The sequence below is a fragment of the Dendrobates tinctorius genome, unplaced genomic scaffold (assembly GCF_039654945.1).
Source record: "Dendrobates tinctorius isolate UK_male_01 unplaced genomic scaffold, ASM3965494v1 ptg000035l, whole genome shotgun sequence".
NCBI lineage: Eukaryota > Metazoa > Chordata > Amphibia > Anura > Dendrobatidae > Dendrobates > Dendrobates tinctorius.
Window position 1 is genome coordinate 4,311,877 of NW_027361703.1, and position 25,250 is coordinate 4,337,126.

General features: G+C 41.2%; 1 protein-coding gene and 1 long non-coding RNA gene across 3 annotated transcripts in view; one reads left to right on the plus strand and one right to left on the minus strand.

Moving 5' to 3' along the window:
• Positions 1-6,536: 6,536 nt before the first annotated feature.
• NELL2 (neural EGFL like 2) overlaps positions 6,537-25,250 on the minus strand; it is a 549,962-nt gene continuing 531,248 nt past the window's right edge. For both annotated transcript variants that reach the window (XM_073573236.1, XM_073573234.1), the window contains 4 exons: positions 20,901-21,094; positions 20,617-20,793; positions 18,563-18,787; positions 6,537-7,408 (listed from right to left, as the gene is read on the minus strand). In XM_073573236.1, the coding sequence (XP_073429337.1) occupies positions 7,358-7,408; positions 18,563-18,787; positions 20,617-20,793; positions 20,901-21,094 (647 nt within the window). In that variant the 3' untranslated portion in view covers positions 6,537-7,357. The remainder of the gene's footprint in view (positions 7,409-18,562; positions 18,788-20,616; positions 20,794-20,900; positions 21,095-25,250) is intronic.
• Positions 12,125-14,174, plus strand: LOC141087623 (uncharacterized). Its single transcript, XR_012231703.1, has 2 exons — positions 12,125-13,384; positions 13,481-14,174. It is a non-coding gene; the product is annotated as an uncharacterized lncRNA (long non-coding RNA).

Here is a 25,250-nt window from a genome sequence, read left to right on the forward strand (position 1 = left end):
TGCTTCTGCCTAACGATTCTGTACCTCTGCGACTCTCCTGGTTTATGACTCTGGCTTCGGCCTGGAATCTGACTCTGCTACTGTCTACTGTTTTTGTACCGTTGCTGCCTGACTGGTTTAGTCTCGGATATCATTGCCTCTGTGTCCTGTATTGGAACACCTTTCTGGCGACCGTCCTGCTCTGGTCATTGCTCCTATTCAGACAGTGCCTCCTGGGCTCTGCTATAAATCCAGATCCCTGTATAGGGGTAAAGGGTATCAGTGTTTCTCGGGGTGCTGTCTGGCTGCAGTCCAGACCGCAGGCAGACGTCACATTATATCCGGCCCAAAAAAATAAAACTGCTCTTGTGTCTATACTCAACACATATAAAAGCAGTTTTCCTTACCTTTTTTTTTTCTTCCTCCTGACTGAGCTGATTCCTGGCCCAAACACCTGTTACATTGCACAGCCTGGAAGGTCACTCTCAGGCTCAAGCATGCTGCAGCCTGGAAGCTTCAAAGAAAATGCTGGCTGTTGGAAATCCACATTCCTGGAGCATCGCCCCCTGGACAGCGCTGGGGGTCAGGTATTGCCCGCAAAAGCGGCCAAACTGTTGTTACCAGTTTCCCTTTCTTTTGCTAAGAAACGTCTGTGTGTGAAGGCTTATGTGGATTGTGGTGCTGCCGGCAACCTTATGGATTTTTTATTTGCTAAGAGTCTGGGTGTACCTCTGCTAAAGCTTAAAGTGCCTATTCAGACTATTACAATTAATGGTACATCTATAGACCAGGGAGGCGTGGAATTCATTACTGACGAAATTTCTATGTCAGTGGGGACATAACGAACAAATGTCATTTTTTGTTATACACAATTTATCAGATCCAGTTGTGTTAGGCATGCCATGGTTGCACCAGCATAATCCAGTTATTGACTGGCGCATAGGTGATATCGTGCGCTGGAGTCCACAGTGTCAGAATCACTGTATGTCACTGTCAGTGAACCAAGTTAAAATTAAAAACCCCTCCATTCCATATGCATTCGGAGATTATGAAGATGTCTTCTCCATAGTGGAGTCTGAGAAACTACCTCCTCATAGAGAGTACGACTGTCCTATAGACTTGGTCCCTGGTGCCCGTCTCCCTAAGGGGAGAATATTCAACCTCTCGGGTCCGGAGCGTGTAGCCATGAATGACTACATAGCAGACAGCCTACGTAAAGGCTTTATTAGACCTTCCACCTCACCTGTAGGAGCTGGGTTTTTCTTTGTAGAAAAAAAAGATGGTGGACTCAGACCATGCATCGATTATCGTGAGCTGAACGCAATTACTGTAAAAAATCAGTACTCGCTCCCACTCATTCCTGATCTGTTTAATCAGCTACTGGGAGCCCGCTGGTTTACTAAACTTGACCTCCGGGGGGCATATAATCTGGTCCGCATAAAAAGCGGTGACGAATGGAAAACGGCCTTTAATACACCTCTTGGTCACTTTGAGTACCTTGTAATGCCGTTCGGACTCAGTAACGCACCTGCCGTATTTCAACACTTTGTCAATGACATTTTCAGGGACATTTGTGGGGTGTATGTCGTGTATCTGGATGACATTTTGATTTATTCGGCTGACCCTGTGACACATGCTCAACACATCCGTTCGGTATTGCAGAGACTGCGAAAAAACTCTTTGTTTGCGAAATTAGAAAAATGTGTTTTTTTTGCTGAAGAGGTACAGTTCCTAGGATACATGGTCTCAGGCAAGGGGTTTCGCATGGACCCTGCCAAGATTCAACCCATTAAGGATTGGGTGCAACCCAAATCGCTGAAAGCGCTGCAGCGGTTTTTGGGATTTGCGAATTATTACCGCAAGTTTATCAGGGGTTTCTCTGAGATTGCCAAGCCACTCACGGACCTTACCCGAAAAGGGGCGGACGTGACTAATTGGAATCCTGAGGCAACCCGAGCTTTTTCTACACTAAAGGAGTGCTTCGTGGCCAACCCGGTGTTGATTCAACCTAACTTGGACCACCCCTTTATTGTTGAAGTAGATGCCTCCGAAGTCGGAGTGGGAGCAGTGCTCTCGCAAGGAATGGCGCCACTTCCTCGAAGGTGCCAAACACAAGGTCACTGTTATTACAGACCACAAAAACCTAACCTACCTAGAGTCAGCTAAAAGACTAAATCCCAGGCAGGCTAGGTGGGCCTTGTTTTTCTCCAGGTTTGATTTTATAATCACCTTCCGCCCCGGGACTAAAAATGTGAGGGCAGATGCCCTCTCTCGCAGTTTCTGCCCCACACAGACCGAGGACTGTGAACCAGTCCCAATATTGGCTAATGGAATCGTCGTGTCGGCAGTGTCTTTGGACCTTCTGGAGGAGATCCGTAGGTCTTCAGAGCAAGTTCCTGACACTACGCCCCCCAAAAAATTGTTCGTTCCGGCTAACCTTCGTCTGCAGGTTCTAAAAGAATCGCACGACTCTGTCCTGGCAGGCCATCCGGGTCTCAATAATACCACCAGGTTGGTAACTAGGAACTTTTGGTGGCCGACGGTGGTCAAGGACTGTAAGGACTATGTTTCAGCGTGTGAAGTCTGTGCCCGCGCCAAGTCCCTCCATAGTCGCCCTGCCGGCTGGCTTCAGTCCTTGCCCACCCCTGAGAGTCCATGGACCCACATCTCCATGGATTTCATTACAGACCTGCCACCATCAGATGGGAAAACTTGTATCTGGGTGGTGGTAGACAGGTTCAGCAAGCAGGGCCATTTTATTCCCCTGTCTGGGTTGCCTAACTCTGAGACTTTAAGTAAGTTGTTTATCCTGCACATTGTACGTCTGCACGGCGTTCCGGCAAATATTGTGTCCGACAGGGGTACCCAGTTTGTCTCGAAGTTCTGGAGGGCGTTCTGTAGACGCATTGGTGTGGAGTTGTCCTTTTCTTCGGCATACCATCCCGAAACTAATGGTCAAACTGAGCGTACTAACCAAGCTCTGGAACAATACCTCCGCTGTTATGTGTCAGGACATCAGACCGATTGGGTGGAACATCTGCCATTGGCTGAGTTCGCCCTCAATAATCGATATCAAGACTCCATTAAAACTACCCCTTTCTTTTGTAACCTTGGACTACATCCGCGCTTTGGGTCGTTTTCGGCCAGGATGTCGGAGCTCCCTGGGGTTGAGCAAAATATACATCGGCTAAAAACGATATGGTCTGAGGTTAATTCAAATTTGAAAGGGGCTCAGGTTAGACAGGCTTCGGCTGCAAATAGACGACGATCTAAGGGGCCGCACCTGGGAGTTGGCGACAAGGTTTGGCTCTCTACAAAAAATATCAAGCTTAAGGTACCATCCGCCAAACTAGGTCCCAGGTTCATTGGCCCATACGAAATTATCGAGGTGGTTAACCCAGTAGCCTTCCGCTTAAAACTTCCACAGTCATTCAAATTGCCTAACGTATTCCACAGGTCTCTCCTCAAACCTTATCGTTCTCCCATTCACCCTGTTCAGTCCCCTCCTCCTCCTGTTTCGGTCGGGGGAGCTCTGGAGTATGAAGTCCAGGGTATCCTTGACTCCCGCCTTGTGAGGGGCTCAGTACAGTATCTGGTACACTGGAAGGGCTACGGCCCAAAAGAAAGGTCCTGGGTTCCTGCGGGGAACGTCCATGCCAAGGCACCCTGACAAACTGGGTTTTGAGGGTCCGGAGGCCCCTCCTGGAGAGGGGGGTACTGTCACGTCGCCGTCAGACTCGGGGCCTGCTGTTCCGCCCTCAGCCACTAGGAGGCGACGGACTGTCACGCCGCCCTCGGGCTCAGGGCCTGCTGTCCAGGCCTCGGCTACCAGGAGGCGCCGGACTGACATGTCATCGTCGAATTCAGGGCCTGCTGTTCCGCCCTCAGCCACTAGGAGGCGCCGTGGCTCGCGCCCGAGTAATGGCGGCAACAGTGAAAGGGCTTCTGCGCAGGCGTCTAGTGGACACAGACCCCGCTCCTCTGTCAGTCATGAAGGGGTTGGTGCATCGTCATCAGGTCTGGTCCTGGGGGCGGTCCTGATGACATCATCAGCCCGGGAGCCTGTGAGGGATGACCTGATCCCTCAAATACCTTTGGACTGGGCTTGCAAGCCGCCGGATATATTCTTGGTTCCCCTGCGTGTTACTGTGTGAATTGCTGTTGACTGACTCTGACTTTTGCCTGGACTTCTGACTCTGCTTCTGCCTAACGATTCTGTACCTCTGCGACTCTCCTGGTTTATGACTCTGACTTCGGCCTGGATTCTGACTCTGCTTCTGCCTAACGATTCTGTACCTCTGCGACTCTCCTGGTTTATGACTCTGACTTCAGCCTGGATTCTGACTCTGCTTCTGCCTAACGATTCTGTACCTCTGCGACTCTCCTGGTTTATGACTCTGGCTTCGGCCTGGAATCTGACTCTGCTACTGTCTACTGTTTTTGTACCGTTGCTGCCTGACTGGTTTAGTCTCGGATATCATTGCCTCTGTGTCCTGTATTGGAACACCTTTCTGGCGACCGTCCTGCTCTGGTCATTGCTCCTATTCAGACAGTGCCTCCTGGGCTCTGCTATAAATCCAGATCCCTGTATAGGGGTAAAGGGTATCAGTGTTTCTCGGGGTGCTGTCTGGCTGCAGTCCAGACCGCAGGCAGACGTCACACTATGAGGATGTAAGCTCTCAAATGGACCAAGGAAAATCATTAGATGTCATTTATCGTGACTTCTCTAAAGCATTTGACACTGTCCCACATAAAAGATTGGTAAGTAAGATGAGAAAGCTTGGGCTAGGGGAAAATGTGTGTTGATGGGTAGGTAGCTGGCTTAGTGATAGAAAACAAAGAGTGGTTATTAATGGTGCATACTCAGATTGGGCCAGGGCTACTAGTGGGGTACCACAGGGTTCTGTATTGGGTCCCCTACTATTTAATATATTTATTAATGATCTAGTGGATGGCTTACACAGTAAAATATCAATATTTGCCGATGATACAAAATTATGTAAGGTAGTTAACACAAACTACAGACAGATTTGAGTAAATTGGAGAATTGGGCTGAAAAATGGCAAATGAGGTTTAACACAGATAAGTGTAAGGTTATGCACATGGGAAGGAGAAACAGATGCTACAATTACTTACTAAATGGGAAACTGCTGGGGAAATCAGACATGGAAAAAGACTTAGGCATCTCAGTCAATTAGAAGCTAAATTGGAGTGCCCAGTGTCAGGCAGCTGCCACCAAAGCAAATAGGGTCATGGGATGCATTAGAAGAGGTCTAGGGACACGAGATGAAAACATAATTCTCCCTCTGTACAAATCACTCGTCAGACCACACTTGGAGTATTGTGTGCAATTTTGGACGCCGGTGCTCAAGAAAGACATTACTGAACTTGTAAGGGTTCAAAGGCGGGCTACTAAAATGATAAATGGAGTTGGTTCACTACAATACCCAGAAAGGTTATCAAAATTAGGTCTATTTACTCTAGAAAAGAGAAGACATAGGGGAGACCTAATATATATGTACAAGTATATCAGAGGGCAATACAGAGATCTCTCCAATGAACTGTTTGTACCAATGACTGTGACAAGAACAAGGGGGCATTCTCTTCGTCTGGAGGAAAGACAATTTCTGCACCAGCATAGAAGAGGGTTCTTCACGGTAAGAGCAGTGAGGCTCTGAAATTCTCTTCCTGAGGAAGTGGTGATGGCCAACTCACTGAATGAATTTAAGAAAGGAATGGATGCTTTTCTTGTGAGTAACAGTATAGAAGGTTACGAATAACGTAATATTATAGATAGATGGTTGACTCAGCTTAGGGGAAGGAATTTTTTTTCCCTATGGAGAAAATTGGCTTCTACTCTGTGGGTCTTTTGCCTTCCCCAGGATCAACAATGTAGAACAGCTGCACTAAAAATAGGCTGAACTAGATGGACATAAGGTCCAAAACTATGTTACTATGCTACAAGTATAAAGCCCCTTTATTGGTCATTACATTCATACCTTTCTAGTAAAATTTTATTTTGTAATGTATTCTTGAAGTTTTATTCTCAAATGCATCAGGATGGGTGCTTCACTCACCAGCTCTGCTATATTTTATCACCCATTGCCGGCCTCCTGTCATTGATTGACAGGTCGCGCCTCTTTCAGTGACCTGCATTTCCTGGCAATATCATTGCCTGGGTTCACTTGACCAGAATGGATGGCGCCTGTACAGTGAGCTCCTGATGACACTGCAAGATCAATTTACTGACTCCCCCAACATCATTAAAAGCTTACTACGCCAGCATCATCATCGCAACAAACTCAATGATGGAATATTCTGCTGATAGGCCCTCTTTAAGGGTTGGAATTAATGTTTCAGTTAATTTTGTACAATTCATTAACAAGTGTCATCCAAGTTTGCAAAATCTGTCCAGAAATTTTAGTTTTGACTTCCTGTGGGTCAAACAGATATATGTCATAAAGAACCAGGCTATAGTTCTATTGTTCTGCTCTTATTCCTTTTTTGTGTAAATATAGTCAAGTATGAAACAAAAAAGAATACATTAAAATCCAAAATTGTATGTGAGAGAAACATTTATTTCAATCTTCACAAGAACACGATTATACTAAACCAATCCAATCAAGAAATAAGGAAATAAGTGCAAAAAAAGAAGAAAAGAAAACATGGATGGTAATTTTCCCTTCAAAACACATTTTTTTTACCATGCCAGTACATAAATATCTGTTTACCAAGGAGTATGAGGTGCCCATAACACGATATATCTTAAATCTTTTATCATTTGCAAAAACACTTTCTACAATATGTAATAAAATATTTCAGTGAGAAAATTATGTGCAGTTGATGAAGAGTGATGAAAGTTTTAAAGAGCAATTAGATATGCCAAGTTCATGTTCAAGGACTTGGTGCACAGAGCGGTGGCACATTCTATTTTTTATATTTTTAGAAACATGAGAACTGATGTGTGTAATACTATTTTCCAGGTAATCCATGGTTTTCAAGCAATAGCTGGCATAAAATCTTATGAAAAGGTGCTTAGGTTCATCTTTATACATGAACAGTTCCATTGGTTTATACATTAGAATGTTTGGTTGATCTTCTCATTTAAAAAACATGGTCATGTACTAGATTCCCAAAGGACATCCTGCACAAAAAGGTCAGTCGCAACTGTTCTATATTTGGCCTCAAGTATAACAAAATCAAAGGTAAAACCTTCCATATACTGGCTGTTATCAGTTGGAATTCTTCTTGAACCAGGAGATTTGTCTGCACACTATAATACATCAGTTCCAATTATGTAATTTTTATTTGGTGTCAGGTCTTTTATGAAAAAAACATTCGTAACCCATGAGCCTTCTGAAGGAGTAGTTAGTCATCCTCACAGCTCCTGAAGGCACTGTGGATCTACAGAGCAACACATATGGCCATTCTGTGGAAACAAATAGAAATAAAAGGTTAATAACTTGCATCATATAATAAAATTATATTTGCTCATTGTCGATATAATAGCTTGTCAATGTAGATTAATGATATGCATTAATTTGTCACACAATTGAAGAAGACATAAGAGATTCCACAACTACTAATGAAAATAGTATGGTTTCAGATGTCCTTTTCTCCCTGTAATAATAAGGAATTATCTTGATTTAACTTCATACAAAAATAATATAATTACTAAAGTACTTCATAAACCTCTCTGCTTGACTGATGAAGATGAAACTCCAGAAAAATATAGACCATCTAGCTGACAATGATAATGCTATAATTTTTGTGGACTGGTGTGATCAGACTAATCATGGGTGAAATTGGTCCATTAACACTGTTAAGAAAGTTTTATTTTAATTTACTCATCTAGAATATCAAGCAAGGGTGTTCCTTCCCTCCATTGCTTCATATCTATATGTTGTATTCCAGATTGCCGGAAATGTATCTCAAAGTATCTACTATTCCAATTTGTGCACCACTTTTCTATTAAATAAATGTGATATTAAATAAAGCTAAAATAAAATATTATATGTATTTATTTTGTATTCTATAGTTGCAAATTTGGGCTACTTTTCTTAAAAAGTTTTCACAAAGACCCCTTTTGGTTTCTCTAACCTCCAGCAATGAGCTGTTTTCACCAAAGTGGGCTCTAGCTAAGAAGTTCTCCTGTATTACAGATGAGCTAATATTGAAGAAGCATTCAATTCTACTTGAACATAATACAAAAATACGCATTCGTCAAAATGCAGATTTTTCGTAATACGTTTCAGCAAAACAGTGGCCACCAGCCTAAATTTTTCTGGACCTTAAAAGGCCATCAACAGGTTAAAAAATAAAAAACATACTTATACTCACCTTACTGCTCACTTCACCGTCTTCTCCACTCCCCACCATTTAGTCCTTGTTGCATCTTATGAAAATCCTGAGATCCAGGATACTTATTGTCATACTTGTGCAAGGTTGTGGCGTCATGACCTCACGTGTGCTTGCGCACAACTATCCTGGGCCTCATCAAAGCCAGATGTCCTGACCTAGCATGAGGAGTCCAAGGATTCAGCATCTGCAGCTGTGATAAAAAGATGTGATAATCTCCAGGTGACAGCGAGGAGTGGAGGGGCCAGAGAGGTGAGCGGTAAGGTGAGTATAATCATAGAATCGTAGAGTTGGAAGGGACCTCCTGGGCCATCTGGTCCAACTCCCTGCTCAAAGCAGGAAAGTATTTTTACTTCTTTTGCTTATGATATTCTGGTGTTGAAGAAACTCCACTGCATATTAAGGGACATTAAATTTGAGTTTGAATTTTGCTTGATTCGCTCATCTCTACCCTGTAGCATTACATTAAGCATTTCATTCCTAGAACATATGCTCTGGTTAATAAAGGAGGTTTTGATTGGAGGAATCCCCTTTCTTGACCCATTGGGTAAAGAGATAGAGGTTGTCATAGTGAAACAATCCCTTTAAGAGTGACAACCATCCAATATCCAAAAGTCATGGTGTTTTAATTCTAAAGCGCTAAATTACATGAACTGCTGTCATCTGAAGCACAGAGGATACTCCATATTAATGCGTCACTTTCTACAAGAACAAAGTGCAGACAAAGAATCTAATGAGATGTCCAAGTACCATTAAAAATAATCTACTGAAAAAGCTTAGCATGCACATAAGAAAAATAATATGGAAGAAAGCGAGTCATTTATTCGATGATACTGATGTTTTAATATCCAGTATGGTGTATTCATTAAAATGCTATCAAAGGTAATGTATAAAACATGAAGGAATAAAATGTCATCTCTGCCGATACCTTCACTTGAAGCAATTTCTCTAGGTACTTGGCATTACTCGTATGAGTGAATTATTTGCTGCATATTAAAACGAATGGTTAGGACATGCTCTGTACTATAATAGGATGCATTAGATATTAGATATTACATTTGACATATGTGCAATGTTCATGTTCTATTCTGACATTAAGCAAATATATGTCATCAAAACTGGGAAAAGCACCGCTATGTGGGGCCGGAGGGCGGATGGGCAGAACACACCAAAAAAAATTGGTACAAATGCAAAACACAGATTATATTTATTTCTTTATTTTTTAGTTGGGTAATACACTGGTTCACCTATTTTATTTTAGATTGATTTATTAAATTGTGGGCCAGAATTTAGTGCAGTGATACAGACACTGTCAATCTTGAAGATCTCAATTTAACTCCTTAAGGACAGACCTATTTTGGACCATAAAAGAGAGCTTACCACTGTGTAAAAATAACAAATAGTATATACTTTTCCAACAATCTCCCATTACTCCGATGGTACCACTGCCCAGGCCCAAGATCCATCCCTAAATGTATAGACATATGACCAATGTAGCTATTTACTGATTTCAGCAATACCAGTGAGGATCCTGGAAAGCGGTAGTAAAGGAGCGGATGAGGATTAGTAGGTGCGTATATGCTATTTGTTATTCTTATACAGCACTTGGCTGTTTTAATTTTTTTAACTAACTAAAGTAATTGACAACCCTTGTTAGGACCTAGCATTTTTCCATTTTTTAACCTTCTATTCCATAAGTAATAACATTTTTTTCTGTATTAGGACTTGATTGTATTTTGCAGGACAAGTAGTGTTTTAAATATTACTATTTTGGGGTTCACATAATTAATTGATTAGATTTTGTAAACAAATACTTTGGAAGAATGCCAAAAAAACTGCAAATTCCATAATTCTTGGGGTTTTGCGTTTTTGGATTTAATTTGCCGTGCAGTCAGTATGATTGCAACAATACCAAATTTATAAAATGTATAAAATGCTTTATTATTTTTGCTCAATAAAATCACCTGAGAATAATTTGTTTTTTATTACTGAGAGCCATCACTTTTTTTTATTTAAGGTTTAAGGGCTTATGAAGTCACCCCCTTCCTTTATTTTAACTCCTTGGATTAAATTGTTATTGATTTGGCATGTAATGGGTTAAAACACCACTCCAACATTGTGTGTTTTTTTACTGCTGGAGTGGTGCTTTAAACATAAGTCATCTGTTCCTGGTCATTTTCCGCTCCGGTCCTGCGACTCCATCTTGTGAGCGCAGCTTCTGACTGGCCAGAAATATGAAGTTACGTCACAAGCTTTCAATGCAAGTCTATGAGAGCCAGAAAAAGTCAGAACAAGGCTCTCACAGGCTTACATTGATTAGTGACCTCTGGCTTGTTCTATGAAACATAGACAGCAGGTCACAAAGTGCAGGAGATGGACCGGAGCTGTGAAATTATTACCGCCTGTCAGAGCGCTGCAGTGCAACGGGCACTGGTTATTTTATGGTGGATCCCAGAAAAAAAATTATCCGGGGTCCCCATAATTTCAAACTAGCAAAGATAAAACAGAGAGCTGTGGGTTCATATTAATAGCCAGGGAAGGGACTGGGAAATTGGCTCTCCTCCCAGGCTAAAAACATCAGGCCTCATCCACCCCAGAAATGGCACATCAATAAGTTGCGCCAAATCTGGCACTTAGCCTTGCTCTTCCCACTTGCCCTGTGCTGGTGGCAATTGGGGTAATAGGGTTGGGGGTTAATGTCACCTTTGTATTGTCAGGTGACATCAAGCCTGGGGGTTAGTAATGGATAGGCATATATAAAATGCTTATCCATTACTAACCCCATAGTAATCGCTCCTGTCAGTGTCTAGCACTGAACTGCGGTGAGAAACTTCACCAGAGTTCATAGTTGAACCCCAGTGAACTAACTTACTTATTGCGATGCTGCATGATAAATTTCTCATGCAGCGGTGCAGTAAGTTCACCGGAGTTCAGTTTTGAACTTTGGTGAACTTTCTCACAGGAGCTCAGCGCTAGACGCTGACAGGAGCATATCACTCCTGTCAGTATAAGATGGATGATGGGGAGAGGGGTTACTAAAGTGACTGCTCTCCAAATCATCCAAATTGTTGTGGGACACTATGGATTAGCTGCACTTCGAACAGGTGAGAGATATGGTTGTTTATCATTTTTCTTTTTTACAGAGGACATGGGCAATGGTGGATTAGGAGTAAGGTGAATATTTTTGTTGTCTATTATTTTCTGTTTTTTACATGGACAAGGCTTCAATGGAATGGTTTCTACCTTTACGTCAAACAGAAGGAGTCTGTGTCATTCATCTTATAGACGCCTCTCCATTACTAACAAGTGGGCTTTATTTTAGCAGCCATGGAACAGCTGACATCAACTCCACAACTATTACCCCACTTGCCACCACTACAGGGCAAGCGGGAAGAGCTGGGCAAAGCGCTAGAGTTGGCAATCTAATAGATGCACCTTTTCTGGGGCTGCTGGCAGCTGCCATTTTTAGGCTGGGGTGTCAATACACATGGCCCCTTACCAGCCTGAGAATACCAGCCCCCAGCTGTCTGCTTTAGCTTGGTAGGTTGTCAAAAATGGGTTAGGACCCCTTGCCATTCAAGTTATTTAAACAATTTTTAAAAAATAGTGTGGGGACCCCTTTATTCTTGATAACAGCCATGATAAAACTGACAGTTGAGGGTTGCAGCCCACATCTGTCAGGTTTGCCATACTGGTTATCAAAAATAAAAAAAATAATGTGGGGTCTGTTCTATTTATTTATAGCGCAGGCACTGACTGATAAATACCCCCATCAGTGGCTTCTATTCTCACTATTATCATTGACAGCAGGTGTAAGCTGATGGGAGTAGTACTCCCATCAGTTGACTCCTCTGTGACTAACAGTAAACTTTTTACCGACAGTCACAGCTGCTGGCTCATGCTGTCATCTGACAGCGTGGGAACTGCAACTCTCTGACTGGTGGTAATGATCTTACAGTGGCAGTGTTTGCCACGCAGATGACAATGTGGCAAATAACGGATGTTCCGGCCCCCCATTCATCTCAACTGGGTCCTGGTTTGGGTTCGGGTACTCTTCTGGTACACGAACCAAACTTTTTTTTAATTGGCTGGCTAAACCCACTGGATCCGAATATCTAGGGTTTTGCGCATCACTAAATCTGTGTTGATCTGCGATTTTTTTTCTCATTTTGGATCGGACTGAGAAACAGATTGCAGCATGCTGCGAGTGACCGCGTATATTGGAGGAGACTCGGCAATGCAAGTCAGTGGGTGCGAGAAAAAATTTGCACAGCACTGGGACCATACGTATGCCATCCGTCCTGCCTCAATATAAAGCGCACCTAATAACAAAAAACACAGGAAATTTCTTTTGGAAACTCCAGGAAGCTTATCATTTGACACAAGGGATGTTATAAAGGGAAAAAACCCATATCTCACGGAAACCAATCAATATGGCTCCCACCATCAATGTGGAAATGATGCTGGTTCTTGTGCATCAAAGGCCAGACTTGTGGGACAGCAGGGATAATCGTTATGGGGACCTGGGTCGCAGGCATGCAGCATGGACCCATATTTGTTGCCAACTGTATTCGAATTTTGAACGCAGCTCACAACAGGTCTAAGTGGATATACGTAAGTACGACAAATATGAAAGGCACATTATAATTGTCTGAATATGTGTAATTTTGTAGGTGAGGTGAAAGACAAAAAATATTTAATCATAAACATTATGTATCCACAAAAAAAACAATAAAAGAACAAATTCAGCTAGCCAACGTAAACAATAGAAAACACAAAGAAAACTAAACACCACACTAGCAGTGATCTTAGAAGACACATTATACATGTTATTGCATAGAACATCTTTTACCTACATTAATTTTATCTATTATCTTCCACTTTTCTTTTCAGTGGGGTTAGTGACACAATGTTAGAAAAGTCGCCGGGACCAGTTCCGCTGTGACAGACAAAAGTGGAGCAAGAGTGGTGATGTGGCCTTTGAAAAAAGGATATTCCTGTATTATGACCGGCAGCAGTTTTTGGCCTAAGTCCTAGATCTTCGCCAGTAAGTGGTTACCTTTTTCAGCTTGTTGTTTGCAATGCTTTGAGTATGATTTTTCATGGCAAAAAAATTTATTCTCTGTCATTCCTCACTTTACAGCACTAGCCTGTGAAAAAAGGGAACTACCTCCAGCTCGGAGGTGCTATAGGCTGGTGAGGATCCTGACTTGGAGGCTGGAGCTGGGGCCAAGATGAAGAGGAGCCTCCAAATAATTTTGGCTGCTGCAATATCTCCAAATTTTCCAATTCCGTTTTTTGAACTCCTCAAAAGGTGGCAGCTTTTGGAGGCCAACAAAAGCGGCCATTGGACCTTCAAGAAGGGCAGTCAGTAGAGAAACCAGCATGGCAGCCACCACCTCCAGTGCCAGCCTCCCACCCGCTACCACCACCTCCTCCAGTGCCAGTCTTCTGAAAGCCGCCAGCACCAACTCCTCCAGTGCCAGCCATGTGGCAGCCACCACCACCTCCTCCAGTTCCAGTCACCCGGCAGCCACTGCCACCTCCTCTAGTCCAGCCATCTTATCAGCCAACAACCCACTTACCACCATGTCTGCTGACCCAAACACCTATGTCTTGTTGGAATGATGGGCCACACCCAGAAGATAAGGCCCAAGAAAAATCTAATACTCATTTGTATGCTGAGATGACACCACAGCCACTGAAGCAAACTGAACCACAGCAGGAGCGTGGTATATTTGGGCCAGACAACCCATACCTACCCAACCCTACCATGGGGTATTCAACCTTTTTACTCCTCTTCCCTCACTCCCTTTGTCTCCACACCTGTTGTTGCTACTCACCTTCTAGGCTAGGTTCACATTTGCTGATGGCTGAGCTTCAGAGGGCTGCGGACTTCCTCTGTGAAGCTTCGCCCACTGCCACACCTCCTCCGGTCAGCTCCGCCTATGTCTGCATGCGGCCTGCGTACCTATCTTTAACATTGGGTACGCAGGCCATGCAGATGTATGCGGATGCCGCCGCATGCATCGTTTTGACGATGCAGCGAGCCGCGTCAAATGCAAAATGTTGGAATTTGATGCGGTCGCCGTTTCGTCAAAATGACGCATGCGGCGGCATCTGCATACATCTGCATGACCTGCGTACCCAATGTTAAAGATAGGTACGCAGGCCGCATGCAGACATAGGCAGAGCTGACCGGAGGAGGTGCGGCAGTGGGCGGAGCTTCACTGAGGAAGTCTGCAGCCCTCTGCAGCTCTGCCATCCACAAATGTGAACCTAGCCTTATTATAATTTGTAATGTCTGTTTGTTGTTTGTTTCCCATTTTGCTTTGTCTTGAATTAATATTTAAATTTTTATTTGCCATGGTTTGGCATATGACAGAAATATGTCTATTTTCATTTTGATATTTTTTGTCCATAATAAATTTAAATTTTAGCAATTATAATTGACTTTTTTATTTGCCATTTAGACAAACATGTAATTGTGTAGTTCGAAGTAATAATTTGGAAAATAATATAAAACGATTTATAGAAAGGGGGATTTAAAAACCATAAGTAGGCCTCTACCAGTGCTGACTTTAACGAGAATCTAGGGACCATATATTTTCTTTTCATGTGTAGTTTAGTGTCCAAGCTTATTAGTTGTTTTACATGCTTCTAATGTTATTTTTTTTAAATGGTGTAGGATCACCCATATTTTTTCATAACCAGCTGAGGGAAAGCCGACAGCTGGGGGCTGATGTTTATGGCCTGAGAAATGAATAATAAACAAACAAACATGGAGCTTCCCAGGCTATTAATATCAACTCACAACTGTCTACTTAGCCTTTACTGGTTATTAACAAGTGATGACCCTCAAAAAAATAACATGGTCCTATTTTTAATCACCAGCAAAGTCTAGGCAGACAGCTGTGGGCTGATATTAATAGCCTTGGAAGGGGCCATGGATATTGGCCTCCTCTCAGACTAAGAATATCAGCCTTCAGCTGCCCCTGCGTGAGAATGCCCATGCAGTGTCTAGCGCTGACATTAGTGAGGTGACTGGAGTTCATAGCTAAATTTTCTCATGGTCAAAACTTTTATTTGAGCACAGAAATCTCCAAGGGTGGCAAAATTTTAGCATTGGCCCATTTTCCTTTCTGTAAAAATTACCACATATATGTATATATATATATATATATATATATATATACACACTGTATATACACGTGTATATATACACACTTTTTTTGCCTTAAAAACAATTAACTTTAGGCCTTTTAGAGATAATTTTATCTTCAACTTGCTTAAATGCTCACAATAACAGTAATTTTGACCAGGGATTCCCATACTTTTACATGCCACTGTATGTGTAAACACCATAAAATCCTTGTATCTGCTGTGTGCTCTGCTGCTAATGCATTTCTTAGCTGCGTTGTTACTTCCTTAGTCATTTGATATGGGCAAAGGATAAAATAGATAATCTGCAATGCATCATTACCATCTAGGAATGGTTCAATTATTGACAATGATATTTAGGTTCCCAATTATGCACACTGGTAATTTAAATGGGCAGGAAACAATAAAGATAGCAATTGTGGCTCTTAGATTGTCGTCTTCTTTGTAGACTTTTCTCTTTAAACCTTGATGTTCACAATCGCAACCATTAGATTATTCAGCCAAGGAGCTGTGCATGGAGATTTCCTAAAGCCATGGTGTGACATAACTGGCTGACATCTCTAAATTCTACCAGCCAGCGAGAGACACATCATGGAGAAGATGTATTCAAATTGACAAGTTGTATGGTCCCAGCCTGGAGAAACAAGCACTCGCTCCTGTGCACTGCGCTTGTTAGATACACACTGTATGTATAAACAACACTTTCCTTGCAACTTAATAATGAGTCATCCTATTCTGAAGAGAGCAGTAACTTCCAGAATGTGGGATAAGCGCACTGCCACAGGGTTTTTTACATCCTCTTAAGTGCTGCAAAAACCTTTCTCTTTACAGTACGTAGGTGTCCATCGTGTGCTAGTGGGAGGATTATATGTCTACTGAATGATATCTATAAAGTAGAACACGACTAAAGCAGGCTGCCCTGCAGTAGTCAGGAGCGGTTTATTGACGAGACTCATGCTGCTCGAACCATTGCATGTTTCTCTCTGAAGCACTGCAACGTGTTATTGAGCAGCATGAGTCTTATGACAGGTTCCCTTTAAAGACCAGTATTCCAGTAGATAGGGAAAAATGTTTTGCCGAGTGCTTGCGTTATTAAGTTTCTTAGTGTCATTTAGTCAAAAGAGACATCTATATTTTTCTTTTTTAATTTGCTGTAAGGTTGTTAATATTTGGTATTCTGAAATGTTGCTGGTGCAATCATTCAACTTTTGTAAAAATAAACATTTAAATTGATTTCTTGAGGAACAGGAGCTGATCCGCAGAATCTGGCAGCTGCCAATAAAGAGTGTTGGAGCGCTGCTGTTCCACTCTATACACTGTTTATATCCAGCCACCGTAGGAGGAGGTGACAGCTCATTAGTGGAAGTCAGGGTGTGGGGCCCCACAGATCTGATATTGATGACCTATCCTTGTCGTGGAAAACCACCTTAAATCCTAATTGTGTGAATCACAGAAAACATGCCTGGGGTCATCTTATCAGAGGGGGCAGTGCACACGCAAATCAATAATGCTGGATTATCCATCAGTGACTGAAGTCCTGCGGGAATTAGGAAAGAGGCTGACATTAAGCAAAATGGAAGTTAGCTGCACCATTTTGATGAACCGTAGGGGGCCAGGCAAATGGATAAAAAATAATAATAACAATCCTCACCTCAGTCAAGTCAGAAGTCATGACCAGGGGTGAAGATGCCAAAGAGAATGCATGCAAATTGGAAAGGGGAAAAGGAAAGGCTTAGAGGACCGGTTGGTGGCCAGAGGGATTAGCGGGACAGGTCAACAGTGAAGTGAGTATTAGGTTTTTTTTTTACATTGCATTTTTATGTTTGAAGAGATCCCAGAGTATAATAAGGAACATTCAGTTAGCAGAAAATACCTTCCCTGTGAATTGAGTTTCCCGGTAACACCTGCACAGTTTGGTGAATTTGAATGGTAGCAGATTTGATGACAACTAGTAATCAGGTTTGAGCGTTTTCATTCTGATTCATGTTATGCCATCACAGAAAACCTACTCCCTAGTAGATAAGATTTAAACCTCATGTAGTTCATTTCTGATATAAAACATTGATCCCTATCGTGCTATTACTTTGGTTCAGTACTTCTGCAGGAAGGAGGAAGTCATAATCTCTAGAATATTGGTAGTAAAATGAGAGCACAAAACACCTGCAGAAGTGAGACTTTAAAGCCTAAAGCAGAACATTAGAACTGTGGAAACCATAAACTAGGGGTCACAGTAACTCTCACTGTAGTGGATTATACATACCTTCTTTGGTGCAAACTTCTCAGTTAACCCTTTTGTTTGTGCTTATGGACTTGGTTGCCGCGTGTTTTTATATTTTTACTATTTTATGCACTTAGAAGGAGAATTTTTAAGTTTCTTGCCATGATAGCATAACTTTAACAATTTGCACTGGGGAGTATTTCTTCTTCACCACCTTTACGTATTCCATTTCCCTGTTTCTTTTTTACTTTTCTCATTTATTTTTCCCTTCAACTCCCTACTTTTACTTTCTTTATGACCTTACTTCTTATCCAGTTATTAACTCTTGTCAATTTGCCCCATTATTTGCTCTGTGGTGCTCAGATATTTAATTTTGCTTTCCTGTAATTGCTTCCTTTTATTAAATGAAATTAAACTGTAACGATTATAATTTTCTGTCCCATGGCAGAAATATAACTTCTAATTATAATTTATTAAATCATATTTACTACAAATATATTCAAAGAGGGTTAAGATTTTGGGGGGAGTACTTATTATAGGTTTAGATGGAACTGCAAAAAAACAAACAGAATTATGAACATGTAGGTACATATATAAATATAGTGAATTCTCACAAGTTAGCGGTCAAGAAAGGGTTGAAAAAAACAAATTATGAGCTATAATTAGCTAAAGCCAAGAATATAGACACTAGTAAATTTGGTGTAAGTAGTATAAAAGATGTGGTACATCAGCTTTTATGGTTTGTTTTGAGCTCATTTACCTTACTGCGCAATTTTTTGGTCATACTAGATGTTTTTCCTTTCACTGGGCAACATATATGAATACATATTAAGTCCAAAATTTTACCTTGCATTGACAAAGGGTACATTCTGTGCCATGCTTAATCCAAGAAGAACCTGTAAAACGGACTACGTTTGTTTCGTCAACACATGTCTTTGTGATGTCGTTGCGTACTATGTCAGCTTGGCAGGGGTCATTGATACAGCGTGGACAACACTCACTCTCTGGAACCACGCTAAATTCACAGTCAACTTCAGGGCATGGCAAAGGCCAGCAATCTACCTCTCCTTGCTGCAAAAAAAATAAAAAAAACTTGTTTAAGTACAGGGTCTTAAATTGAATATTATTGTGGTTGTTATATTCATCCACCAAAATATTTAGTAAAAGATGCAATGTAGTATATACAGTAAATATACAAGATGCAATAAGGTGCATATGCTAAATAGGAGTTTATTTATACATTGAAAATACAGGGTGTCTCAAAAGTAAGGAAACACTCATATAAAATGGAAATTGTTTGGAAACAGTGATCAAATTTTATGCATAATATATTGGGCAAGGAGAAACCCAGGCCGTGACACCAGCATGGTCATCTTGAATGCTGCAAACTTCACACTAGACGTTAAGTAGCTTGGAATGTCTGTTTCTCCACTCTTCCTCCAGACTCTGGGACCTTGATTTCCAAGGTCTAGTGTGAAGTATCCACAATCAATGATGGTTTCGGGAGCCATGCCAACTGCTGGTGTAGGTCCACTGTGTTTTATCAAGACCAAAGTTGGCGTGGCCGTCTACCAGGAAAGTTTAGAGCACTTCATACTTCCCTCTGCCGACAAGCTTTTTGGAGTTGGAAATTTCATTCTCCAGGAGGACTTGGCACCTGTCCACACTGCCAAAAGTACCAATACCTGGTTTAAAGACAACAGTATCACTGTGCTTGATTGGTCAGCAAACGCACCTAACTTTAATTCTATAGAGAATTTGTGGGGTATTGTCAAAAGGAAGATGAGAGACAATAGCAACCTGGGCTTCCATAACACCCCAGAAGTGCCACAGGCTGATCGCCTCCATGCCATACCGCATTGATGCAGGAATTGATGACAAAGGAGCCCCGACCAAGTATTGATTGCATTTACTTTTGGATTTTAAAAATATTTTTTTCAAGCTGGTGTTATAAAGCAGTCTTACTGAGATAATGACTTTTGGGTTTTCAATGGCTGTAAGCCAAATTCATCAACATTAACAGAAATAAACACTTGAAATTAACTTTTTGATGATATGCTAATTTTGTGAGATGCACCTGTATGTGGTTTGTTCACCCTAACAAATTCTCTTTGGAGTAAAGCCAATCTTCACCTGGCCTGCCTAAAGAAAAATCACTTTTACCATGAAAACAAATAAAATTACGAAAACATGAAGCACACAAATGTATTTCCAGTGAAATTTCAACCAGTTTGATGTGTCACATACTTACCTTCCCATTTGAAAAATTGAAATTGATTGCAAGATGGTGTCATTTAGGTTGTCTAATACTTTGGAGACATGACATAGCAGGATTTTCATTTCCCCAACAGTTTGCGTCTAAAATTGTATATTTACACAGGATAGTCACGAGAGAAAAGAGACAAATCTAAGATATGTAGAGTTCAATGCTTTGGCTCAACCTCCAAGATTTTATAAAGTCCTAGAGACCTACTTAAGATGCCATGAAGTTACGTGTTGCAGAAAGAAAGAAAAACAAAAACTCTGAGACTGTGTTTTCCATGAGACATTCAATGGATTTTAGATTTTGAAAAAATGAGGCACAAATACTAATATGACTGAGGAAAGCAACCACAATTCCTGTTATGTTTGGAGAATAATGAAGTCTTAACAGGAAAAATTTTAATAACAGGTCATGATGAGCAAAAAAAAAAAAAAGCAAAACCAGCTGAAAAGATATTGGACTTCAGGAAAATTAGGAGAAGACTAAAGCCTGTCAATTACTTCTCTGTCCTCCTCTGAGATTAATTTCTAGCAGAACCTATGTGCACTTTATGTATATATCAATATTCACTCTTTCAGTATGTTACTGAATTGAATGATGAAATCTCAGAGAAACTTGCATTTTCTTCTGCACTTACCAAACATCTGCATTGCTGACAGTTCTGTACCCAGGTGTCTCCACTTTTATATGTAATGTCTCCACTTTGATGTAGACATTGACTGCTGAGTCGTGGATCACATTCAGGACAGCAAAACAAGTCAACCGTTGGGTTTTCACAATCACAGACCATACGACGACACATTACCAACCCCACCTGTGGCAATGCATAAAAAGTAATTTAATTATACTAATTATACAGGAGTTTTGTAAAACATAGGAAAAAAAAAACAATGAAATACTGGAAGCATCAGTTTAACTAACCTGGCATGAACATACTGAGCATCGATCATTTTCCAACACCCAGATTTGGCCATTATGCTTGATTTTTCCCTCATGTATGCAGTCTCCAGAACAGTTTTTACCATGTGGACATCGGCAATCATATCCACCATCCAAATTGAAGCAAACAGTATCATTACTGCAGCTGTGTCTTCCTGTAGCACATTCATCAATGTCTATAACAAAACACAACACAGTCACTTCTTCTAGCCTGGAGTTCATTGTTTTTTTCATCAAGAACGTGTACAATGAACCATCTTACTGCTAACCAAATTTTTTTTTCTTCAGGATTCTAAAGTAGTGTTTTTTTTGTCTAATTAATATTTTTTAATGGTAGGATGTTATATATAATATTTAATATTCACCAATCAGCCAAAACTTTAAAATCTGGTGAAGTGAATCATACTGATTATGCTGTTACAATTGCACTGATAGAAAAGCTGGCATATACAAGGCAACAAATAAACTGCCTGTTCTTGGAGTAAATGTTTTGGATTAATGGTTATTGTTTTGGATTAAGAAATTGGGCAGCAGGCTCATGGGTGCGTAATGGTAACAACTGGGTCAGACCATATTAAAAATGTCAGATCCAGTATTCCCAGTATACAGCGGTTATTACCTACCAAAAGTGATCCATGGATGATCAATGGTGAACTAGTGACAGATTTCATGGGTGTCCAGGCCTAGTTGCTGCATTACTGAAGCAAAAATGTTGGCCATGACAGATCCTGTGAGGGAGCCTTTGCTGAGCCCTGATCACCATGGAAAGTGTCTACTATAGGTCTGTAAACATCAGAATAGAAACAGAGGAATAGAAGAAGGTGGCCTGGTCTCTGGAATTTGTGGACAGCTCTGTGTGTGCATGTCACTGGTGAAGAGATGACAACTAAGATGTCCTATGGGAAGAAGGGAAAGCTGATATAGGGAGAGATGCATTGGACAATTATTTGCTGGGAATCCTTAGGCTACTTTCACACTTGCGTTTTTTTGCTGCGCGTTTTTTTGCGCAAAAAATGAATGGAAAAAACGCATACAAACGCTGCGTTTTTTTCAAAAACGCAGCGTTTTTATGCGTTTGTATGCGTTTTTAGTGCGTTTGCGTTTTTTTCAACATTGTCCTCACCAAAAAAATCAAGATATTATTAGGGTTAGGGTTAGGGGTTAGGGTTAGTTAGGGTTAGTAGTACTAACCCTAACCCTAAACCCTGACTCTAGTAACCCTAACCCTAAACCCTAACTAACCCTAACCCTTTACCTAACCCTAACCCTACTAACCCCTAACCCTACCCCTTAACCCTAACCCTTAACCTAACCCAAACCCTAACCCCAACCCTAACCCTAAACCCTAACTAACCCTAACCACTAACCCTTAACCTAACCCTAACTCTAAACCCTGACTCTACTAACCCTAACTCACCCTAACCCTTACCATAACCATTGTCTAACCAATATACAACAAAAAAACACATGCGCAAAAAAACGCATACATGCGCATGCCAATGCGCACGTATGCGCACCCACAGACTTACAATGGGTGTCTTGGGGCAAGTCGGACGCACAAAAAATGCAACAAGTTGCATCTTGTGCGCCCGAGCGCACACTGCAAAAAAACGCATGCACACAAAAACGCATACAAACGTATGGGTAAGCGCACATAAGCGCATCCCATGCAAAATATAGGAAAAAACGCATGCGTTTTTTAGCGCTAAATAACAGCGCAAAAAAACGCAGGTGTGAAACCAGCCTTAGGCCCTAACATTCATGCAGATGTTACTTTAAGGTTGAGGGGGAAGGGGTTCTCTTTGTGAAGAGTGACAAGTCAGCGTAAGGAGACTTATGACACCATGCAATGTTCTCCTCTTTACTTAAGTATGGAACTAGACTCTTCAGAAAGGAAGAGGACTTGAACTCTTGCGATATTACTTTGACATAAACCACATTAATGCAGGTCAGGTACACACCTTCATGGCAAGAGTATTTCCTAAAATCAGTGGCCTCATTCAGCAAGATAACACACCCTACTGTGCTGAAAAAAATTCACCACTCCAGAGCTGAACTTTAAAAAAAAATGTTGCAGTGGTGCTTTAAATATTTTGTTGTTGATGTTTGGTACCAGCTACCACAGGACATATTAAAAAGGCATTGTGCAATCCATATCTTGATGAGTTAGACCTGTTCTGGTGGCAAGAGGGGGGTCTACACAATTCCAGGTTTTAATGTTATGACTGATCGATGTAAATACTCATAAAGCCAGGTATCAGACAAAGTAAGTAACATGCACACACTTTATCAAGAGTTCCAGACATCATCAATTACTGCAGCTCCGGAAGATGTAAGTGCTTTTCCTTCAGGGTGAGAACACAGAAGAAGAAAGTAAGCTGACAACCATATTGTCACAACAAATGTCCATCATTTATTGGAACATTGTGGCTAAAACTTAGTATCGGTGGTCATAATATTTCCCAGAGTACAAAAGGGAGCTCTCTTGCAAAACCAGACTTGGTTTTATGTCAGCTGAATATGTGTATTACATCACACATAGTGTATAATCAGTGAATGCTATATTAAAGTATTACACAAACATAAATAATTGGATGAAACAACAAATTCTTAATTCTGTGACTAATGCACGGTAATTATGGAGAAATATTTAATCTAAATGATTGCCATTTGTGCCATACCTTATTATATAGACAGGACAAGCTAGTGTAAAGGAGAACTATAAAGTAAGGGCTCAATCAATAAAAATGATTGCAGCAACATTTACATAAGGGAAAATCGGTACCTCTATTTCATTGAAGGTTTATAGTGCAAAGTAAATGAAGACGCACATAAAATGCAGCAGCTGATTAGATAAGTCAGAATCTTCAAGATATACATTAGAGGTAAATGATCAGAAGGTCGCCTGGCAGTCATAAAATAGAGCTCTGAACCGCCATAAAGAATGACTGAGGCATACATATATCAAATGCAGAGGTTTTTATTTACATTTTAGAATTAGATTTCCTATGGATTGCTTGAGTAGGCTAAAAGCCATATAGAGAAAATTGAATTTTCAGTCCAGCTACTAGATCAGAAGATCAATACAAAGCCTTAATGGATGCAATCTCTGACACGTGGCTTATCATATATTTTCAGTAAAGATATCTACTTTGGCCATGACTTTAGTTAGATTTAATCATTACTGTGTGGTACTATAGCTACTCTTGAGGCAAACTAAGCAGATCTCGCAGAATGAGGTGGACAGACTAGTGAACACCAATGTACAGTCCTTTAAAATTCTTTTTATTAAGCCCACCATATACATTAGATGGCTATCATTCAAAAGATGAATCACTCGGGGGGGGGTTACTCATACATAGGAGCTCTCATTTGGTCAAGCACTCTTGTCTTGTGTCCTCTATGAGAGGGCAGCCTGTCTGGCGGTGACTCCGGAAGAACAAAAGGATCTGCAATCTGAAATTGGAATTAATTGTCCTGGACATTCCATACACATTGGACTGTCAGCCAAATCCAGAGATATCAGCAGGTTCGAGTAACATTAGTCTAATGTGTATTGGGGGCTACTAACTGTAGTCAGCCATGCACCTATGCAAATCATCACGTGACCCTGGAAAAATGATGTAGTTTTCCAATCAAAGACTAAAAGAAGAGAACATGAATAAAGTATACTAGAGTATACTAAAGAACTGTTTCATTATGCCAGAGATGAGCTTGGCTGGAAACACAGTAAGTTTTATCAGCAAAGCATACGACAAACTACAACTTACAGCGCATGCAGAGTTAACAGCTTGCAATCCACTATTAACAAGTATTACAATTTGGAAAGTTTGTGTACTTTGTCAATAATTATTGGTGATTATTCTCCTCTAAAATACATATGAAATGTGTTAATTTGGACCAGTCTTACCGTAAAAGTATTCTGAGTGTGTAAATGTAAAATACATGGACAGGATCTCTTTACCGTAGCGAGTCACAATAACTGCTGTCATCACCTGGAACCCTAAGTTTAATTCTACTTAGATATGTGTACATTTTGAAAGCGCTGCTCTGCAGTAATTTCTGTTACCCGATTCTCTCCAGTTATAAGCAATATCTTGAGATGAGTAAGCTTGTAAGGGCCCCGTCACACATAGCAACTCACCAGCGATCCCGACAACGATATCAACGTGTCAGGATCGCTGGTGAGTCGCTACATGATCGCTGGTGAGCTGTCAAACAGACAGCTTCACCAGCAATCAGCACCAGCGACGCCGAGCGTGCGGCGTCGCTGTGTACTTTAGTTACCAGCGCGCTGATGGAGGTACACATCGGGATTCTAAGAGGGGAGCG